This window comes from Oncorhynchus kisutch, linkage group LG29 (assembly GCF_002021735.2).
Source record: "Oncorhynchus kisutch isolate 150728-3 linkage group LG29, Okis_V2, whole genome shotgun sequence".
Lineage (NCBI taxonomy): Eukaryota > Metazoa > Chordata > Actinopteri > Salmoniformes > Salmonidae > Oncorhynchus > Oncorhynchus kisutch.
In genome coordinates this window covers 23,212,981-23,221,183 of record NC_034202.2, presented here as the reverse complement: position 1 = coordinate 23,221,183, position 8,203 = coordinate 23,212,981, and the positions used below count along the sequence as shown (strand labels likewise).

Below are 8,203 nucleotides of genomic sequence, written 5' to 3'. Positions count from 1 at the left end.
AATTTAAATTGAAAACTGTGAAAAGAATGTCATAATCAAACCGAAACCATCTCAAAAAGCGCTAATCGCTCAGCTCTAGCGAGCACAAACGTTCACTTTTGCCTCACCGAGTTCTGCTAGGAGCAGTAAAACCTTTATGGACTTGAACAAAACTCAACAAACAAAGCTCTGTGATGGTATAATATGGGAGGGGCCTCCTCCTATATAAAAGGTGTGCTGACAGGTGTCTTTGGATGACCGTTATGAAGACGCTGGGGATTTTGGTTTCTGCTGCCCTGTTCCTGGGGTCTGCCTCTGCTGCCACTGTAAGTCCATTTTAGTTGATTCGGTTTTGATCAATTGATCTTTACTGTAATTAAATTAATTATTGTTTTTTTTTTGCGAAACAAATGTCCAAATATCATATTTGTTAATGTAGCTATGTTTTTTCTTACTATCTGTGGTTTTGATCAGCTCGTTGAGGTGAAGAAGATACTATAGAAATGTAGTTGGACAAAAAAAGGCTACTAAGTATAAAATAGTTTTTACTGAGAAGGTAAACAATAGTAAAACACACAGGCTTAAAACATCAAAGAGTTAAGAACATCTCCTGCGTTTGTACTCCCGCTTCAGCTTTTTTCACATGTTTATCAGCAATGGGTTGACAAGCAGTGTGAATTCAACAGCTGAACATCTTTTTTTGCAACAGTTCGTACTAATAAACAACAAAAAACAATGACATAATAGAATAGACAATCACTGAATAGATTGGTGCCTATTATAAAAACAGTTTCACACTTTACACATGCACATATTACTGAATGTTTAAATGAGTTAGCATCGGCCCTTTGGGTGTGGATGTGTAGCTTGGAGTGGTGTACACTGAGGGAGGCATGGTGCAAGGGAAGAACATCAATTCTGATGGACTGTTCCGCACCATGGACGTCTTCAAAGGAATCCCCTTCGCTGACAAGCCCGGCAAGTTTGAGAAGCCCAAGCGTCACCCTGGATGGGATGGTGGGTACCAAAAAACGACATGCCTCAGATGTCTATCCATTCAGCAAGAAATATCATATTATTTGAACAAAACAATGTAGTAATACTGAAGCAGATTGTAAAATAAATATTGGACAGGCATGTATCAGACCGTACTCTTACTAACACTCATCTCAGTTGACTGATTGCTTCTCCCTGTGTCTCCTTCCAGGTGTTCTCAAGGCCACTAAGTTCAAACCGAGGTGTATGCAGCTGAACCTGCTCCAGTCAGACATCCGTGGTCAAGAGGACTGCCTCTACCTGAACATATGGGTCCCTCAGGGCAGCAGCGGTATGTATTATGTACAAATGTAGGATCTTAATTTGATCACCCAGTTGCAGTGAATTTAAACTTGTAATCTATTAGAGGTTAAAAAAGCTTTTCAAGTTTGTAATTTCCACTTTGAAATTTCAGACTTGATTTTCTCTTTTGAAAATTGTATAAACCTCAACGAAAATGTCCATTGACTATAATCCACATAAGAATTTACATTTGCTGTTGCTGCAGGATTATTTCCCTGCTGAAGCAAACTGGCTCAAATTAAAATCCTACACCTGTTCCTGTGTCTTTACCTGTCACTAGAGTAGGACACCAGATAATAAGGTGTCAGCCCTTGTCTTTCATCCACATATCAAGACATCATACAGTATGACCTGCTGATGTGTAGTAATACTAATAATGATATGACTATATGGTGTAATTCTTCAAATGTATTGAAATGTCCTTCCTTTCTTTCAGTCTCCACTGGTCTGCCAGTAATGGTGTGGCTCTATGGAGGTGGTTTCCAGGTTGGTGGCTCTATGGGCGCTAACTTCCTGGATAACTATCTGTATGACGGGGAGGAGATTGCTAACAGAGGCAATGTAATCGTGGTGACCCTGGGTTACCGTGTGGGCACCCTGGGCTTCCTCAGCTCTGGAGATGCCAGCGGACCTGGTAGGTGTCAACCAAGGCTTTGCCTGCCTGGCTGGCTGGCTAGGTGGGTGGGTAAATGGCTGTGGCACAATCGGTGTCACATCAGCTGATGTATGACATTGACCTTTTCTTCATGTACTGATTCTCAGGTGACTGAATCCACTTTATGAGAATAATGTTTAAGAATACTGTGTTTGTTTAACTTTTAGTAATCAACTGGCTCTTTCAGAAACTTGAGCCATTCTGTTGGAGACAGATGTACAGTATGTTAGTATTTAGATAATCTCTCTTAACCCAGAAGTAAAATCTTGAGTAATTTGGTCAGCGTCGTGATTGCTTTAACTTCGTGTCCATACTGTATGCGTTAGAAATTGAAACAAACTCTACCCATTGGCCATGGTGTGGAGACTTTTTTTCCAGTTTTAATGCAAATTTCCTGAATTTCTACACATTAAGCCAAAACTTAATTTATGGCATGTTAATGAGATCTGAGTGAGAGCGACAAACAAAATCAATGGGGGCCCCCTGAAGGTCAAGTCCCCTGGGCACATGCCCTGCATGCCTAATCAGTATTCGGCAATGATAGCTGTCTAGACTAACTTACCAATATAATACATTCTTAGCTGACATGGCTAATTGAGTGACTGTCAGTAACTGACATAACAAGAGAAACTGCTGATGCACAACAATATTTTGAAATCACACCTCATGTATTCTACTACTCAAACTCTCAACAGTAAGTTAAGACCCCAGACCCCAGAGTTCCATAAGCGACCTCTTATCCTGGAGCCGGCCCTGACATGCAGAATCTACACACAGGAAATTAGTAGGTAGAGTACTGCTGCTTGCTCACAGAGCTGTCTTCCATGTCAGGTAACTATGGTTTGTGGGACCAGCACGCTGCCATTGCTTGGGTAAACAGGAACATCCGTGCCTTCGGGGGAGACCCCAACAACCTCACCATCTTCGGGGAGTCTGCCGGCGCTGTTAGCTCCAGCTTCCAGGTGTGGGACTAAAAAAGGAGAGTAACAGTTCTAATACAGAGCTCTCAGGGCAAAGATAGTGATGTCAAAATACAAAGAAAGTCTAGTAGAATTATGTTTCTTCAGTCTCAATGTTATAAACTCTTCATTAAAATGTCATGATTATTCAGTGTCTTCCTGCCATAAAGCATACGTTAATTGTCAAAGTGTCTAGTTTCTGATAACTGTTGTGTCTATGAAGTTAGTTGATAATGTGGTGATACATTTAACAATGAGAACAGTGAGATTTCTGCTTCTTTATTTTGGACCATGATGTCCTGTATGCTACATAGTCAGCTGTTTGTCACAAGTTCCTGAGACCTCGGAGAACTCTGTGTCCTGTGTCTAAAAAGGTTGATGGAAAACACTTGTATTTCAGACCTTTTTAACGTTGAACTTTTTAGATAGTTGGATATGTGTAAGCATTAAGCAGGGTTCTCCTGTTATGATTGTAAGTAAATATAGGTACAGATGTACTAATGTACTAATTTGAGTTTGATTGCAATGTACTAATTCGAGTTTGAATGTACTTTACCGCCACACAGACACTCTCTCCCCATAACAAAGGGCTGATCCGCAGGGCAATCTCCCAGAGTGGTGTTGCTCTCTGCCCCTGGGCTATCAACAGGAACCCCCGTGCCTTTGCAGAGAACGTATGTGTACTTCTGTAACAATGAGGTAGAATATGGACTGACAGAGAGGGGTATTGGCTGTTAAAGGGATGTCTCATCCCCCTTTCTGTCTCTTTAGGTTGCTGAGAAGGTGGGCTGCCCCAAGGATGATCAGATGATGGCCTGCCTGAAACTTATTGACGCTAATGTTCTCACTCTGGCCGGTACCACGGCCCTGGGTGGTTCTCCCTCCAGTGAGTATTCACTGAGATTAATGTACAGGGCTGTGGCACGCTGTGAGAAAGACACCGAGGAGGATGTGATTTGCATGCGTTGATGCCTGTAATGATACCTTTATAGATGACAATTACACAGTAATTTGGTGATGGCCATGTCCTGCCGATAGCATCAAGAGGTATGTCTGTCTCTCTAGCCCCCATGGTAGACAACCTGGTCCTCTCCCCTGTGATCGATGGAGACTTCCTGCCTGATCACCCAGGTAACCTGTTCCACAACGCCGCTGACATTGATTACCTCGCCGGGGTCAACAGCATGGATGCCCACCTCTTCGCTGGCCAGGACATCCCCAATATCAACAATCCAAGCGCAAACGTCCCCGTGTGAGTGGCTATGCTATGGGCTGGGAGGAAGAGGGCTGATTGGTTACCTGGGAGGAAGAGGGCACTCTGTTCGGTGTTGGCCATGTGCATGGTGTAGCTTAAATGGGACTGCAGATTTTACAGAACCAACTGAGTCCAACAAGTAGTAGTAGAATCAAATAATAAAGGACAGGGTTATCAGTTCAGCCAGGTCCCTAACACAGTGAGATTCAGAAGGGGTTGATATATCTGTTGGGCCTTATCTCTAGGGTATCCAATCAAAAATGCATGTTTTGACCAATGGGTAAAATAATGTGTCAATTTTGTAGAAACTCCTCTAAGAAAACCAATGGTCCAAAACATCATCCATTCAAAAGTCATTGACGTTTTTACCCTTGTAGGATGGCCAAAATTAGGATGACTAAATAAATGGAGGAAAGAGAAAAAAAAGTTATAAAAAATAAGGAATATTGCACAGCATCGCATTAGCTAGGCTGGGTGCTATGTATGAATGAAAGCTACCTGGCAGGGTCACATTCCTGTTTTATTCGTCATATTTCTTCACGAATCCGTGGGACATAAAACAATATAGAGATACACTACACAACCAAAAGTATGTTGACATCTGCTCGTCGAACATCTTATTTGGGGTGGCAGGGTAGCCTAGTGGTTAGAGCGTTAGACTAGTAACCGGAAGGTTGCAAGTTCAAACCCCCAAGCTGACAAGGTACAAATCTGTTATTTTCCCCCTGAACAAGGCAGTTAACCCACTGTTCCTAGGCCATCATTGAAAATAAGAATTTGTTCTTAACTGACTTGCCTAGTAATGGGCTTTAATATGGAGTTGGTTTCCCCTTTGCTGCTATAATAGCCGCCAATCAAGTTTTTCCAACTTGATCTCGACAAACCATTTCTGGTTTCTGGTTCTCACTTTGTGCACAGGGGTATTGTCAGGCTGAAGCAGGGAGGGGCCTTCTCCAAAATCTTGGCAAAAAGTTGGAAGCACAGAATTATCTAGAATGTCATTGTATAATGTAGCGTTAAGATTTCCCTTCACTGGAACTAAGGGTTTTTGCCCCGAACCATGAAAAACAGATACAGACCATTATTCCTCATCCTCCAAACTTTACAGTTGGCACTATGCATAGAGGCAGGTAGCGTTCTCCTAGCATCCATCAAACCCAGATTCTTCCGTCGGACTGCCAGATGGTGAAGCGTGATTCATCACTCAAGAGAACGGATTTCCAGTCCAAGAGTCCAATGGCAGCGAGCTTTACACCACTCCAGACGACGCTTGGCATTGCGCATGGGGTTCTTAGGCTTGTGTGTGGCTGCTCGGCCATGGAAACCCATTTCAAGAAGCCCCGGATGAACCATTTCTCGTCCTGACATTGCATCTAGAGCCAGTTTGGAACTCAGTAGTGAGTGTTGAAACTAAGGACAGACAGTTTTTACACGCTGCGGGCTGCAGCACTCAGCGGTCCTGTTCTGTGAGATTGTGTGGCCTACCACTTCGTGGCTGAGCAGTCGTTGCTCTTAGACATTTCCACTTCATAATAACAGCACTGACAGTTGAACGGGGCAGGTCTATCAGGGCATAAATTTGATGAACTGACTAGTTGGAAAGGTGGCATCCTATCTCCATAGACAAACATTGACAATAGAATGGCTGTGCCACAATGGAAGTCACTAAGCTCTTCAGTAAGGCCATTCTACTGTCAATGTTTGTGTATGGAGACTGCATGGCAGCGTGCTCGATTTTATACACCTGTCAGCAACTAGTGTGGCTGAAATAGCCAAATCCAGTAATATCAAGGGGTTTCCACATACTTTTTTTATATCTAGTGCATCTCTCTTCCTCTTTCTCACTACAGGTCAGATGTGAAACTGCTCTTGAGTTCTTTGACTAAGAAGGGAGAGGCCGCTACAAACAACGCTTTCACAGAGTACACGGCTGACTGGGGAGATGACCCTAGCCAGAAGACAATCAAGAAGACTGTTGTTATGATCGAAACTGACTACATCTTCCTGGTTCCTACCCAGGTTGCTCTCTACCTGCATGCCTCTAATGCCCGGTGAGTCTTCCTCATTGTTACTGTAGCACAGCCCTTCTCACCCAGTTTGTTTCCCATCCTAGAAATACATCTGATATCTAATAATTCCTCCTCTCCTGCTCCACCCCAGATCTGCACGCACCTACTCCTACCTCTTTTCAGAGCCCAGCCGCATGGCCGGGATAGTCCAACCTTACCCCAGCTGGATGGAGGCTGACCATGCTGATGACCTGCAGTATGTGTTCGGCAAGCCCTTCACAACGCCCCTGGCATACTGGCCCAGCCACCGTGACGTCTCCAGATACTTGATTGCCTACTGGACCAACTTCGCCAGGACTGGGTAAAAAAGAGCTGCAATGCAATCATGTTTTTGTCTCCCCCACTGGATGGGATTACTGTATAAGGGATGTTATCCTCACGAAAACTATAATATATCTAATGTTCTCACCATTATGTTTTTCTTACCATCAACCCCTTCCCACCACAGAGACCCCAACAACGGGGAGTCGAAGGTGCCTGTGACCTGGCCTGCATACACCACCTCTGGGCAAAAGTACCTGGAGATCAATGCCCATATGAACAAGAACTACGTCCATGAGAAGATGAGGGTGCGCTTTGTGAACTGGTGGTCTAACATTTTTCCCAGCCTGCCCTCCGTCTGAGAAAGCTCTCACTGAGCACAGGCTCCCTGATGCATCATTCACAGCTATACAAATTGTTCTTGTCATGTCACAAATGCAAGTATTACCAGATGCATTTCTGATTGTATTTTTTTTTATTGACAAATTAAATTAATGCAATTAAGAAGTCTACCCTGTTTTCTGTTTTTAATACTGTCCAGAGTATTTTGTTTGTATTTATCAAGAAATGATCTTATATGGACATTATTAACTCCTACCAAGTAATATACACATTTTTATCAAATCCCGATGGTGAAAGAAACAGTATGTTGGTGTAGACCTATTCCTCAAAGCTGTATCATCAGAATTTACCTTAGAGTTATATATATATATATATATATATATATATATATATATATATATATATATATACACACACATTTCATTAAATAAATACAACATTTAAAAAATATTGTTAAAGGGTAGGCGTCCTTAACGGGACAGCTGTAAATCATGCAGCGCCTTGTGTCACCATCGCAGATTTTAGAGAAACAATAAATGTCGGTACATATAAGTGTCTTATATTGGCAGAAAGCTTCAATTCTTGTTAATATAATTGCACTGTCCAATTTACAGTAGCTATTACTGCGAACAAATGCCATACTATTGTTTGAGGAGAGTTCCTAACAACAAAACACTTTTTTCACTGCAATAGTTTTGATAAATTCACCTCTGAAGGTGAAGTGTGTACTTACATTCTGAAATCTTGCTCTGATTTATCATACAAAGGGTCCCAGAGATAACATCAAGTGTTGTTTTATTAGATCAAATCCTAAATCCTAAAAAGGTCCATATAGCATGCATGATCGATTTTGTATTTCCACTCATTCAATATGCAAAGAAAGGAGTCTGTGGAAATCTAACCCTAAACATGGTTTCAAGCAGTTAAATTACGTTTGTATGTATTCCTCAGAGATCCTAGAACATAAACCAGACTTCATTATATCATTAGGAGTGTAGTATATCCTATAGGATACAAATTTGGTCAGAGAGACGCACTTTCACGGCACACCGATGACGATCTTCATTTGATCGACTGTATCTTTGTCAAATAAGCACCCATTGGGTTCAAACAAAGCTATCTAGATAGCCAATGAGCTTGGTTTTATGGGAGTATCCGGTAAAACCCTGTGTCTGTCGCAAAATGTTGGTGCTAACCTTTTGCGACAGCATGCCTCTTCCTTTTGGACAAAAATTATAAGACTATTCAGAGTTATGAGGTTATGAAAACTGATTGTTTTGCAAATGTTGAACTTATAATATGGCTATTAATACTGGAAAAGCTAAATCAAAGTCCAAGTATACAG

The 8,203-nt window shown here is 42.1% G+C and overlaps 1 protein-coding gene across 1 annotated transcript; it reads left to right on the top strand.

Moving 5' to 3' along the window:
• The first annotated feature begins 215 nt into the window (after positions 1-215).
• On the top strand, positions 216-7,028 carry LOC109873663 (bile salt-activated lipase). Its single transcript, XM_020465303.2, has 11 exons — positions 216-305; positions 846-996; positions 1,187-1,306; positions 1,754-1,951; positions 2,804-2,934; positions 3,498-3,605; positions 3,703-3,817; positions 3,997-4,183; positions 6,037-6,237; positions 6,347-6,556; positions 6,704-7,028. The coding sequence occupies exons 1-11, from the start codon at positions 234-236 to the stop codon at positions 6,876-6,878; spliced, it is 1,668 nt and encodes a 555-aa protein (XP_020320892.2). The 5' UTR covers positions 216-233; the 3' UTR covers positions 6,879-7,028.
• Positions 7,029-8,203: the final 1,175 nt, after the last annotated feature.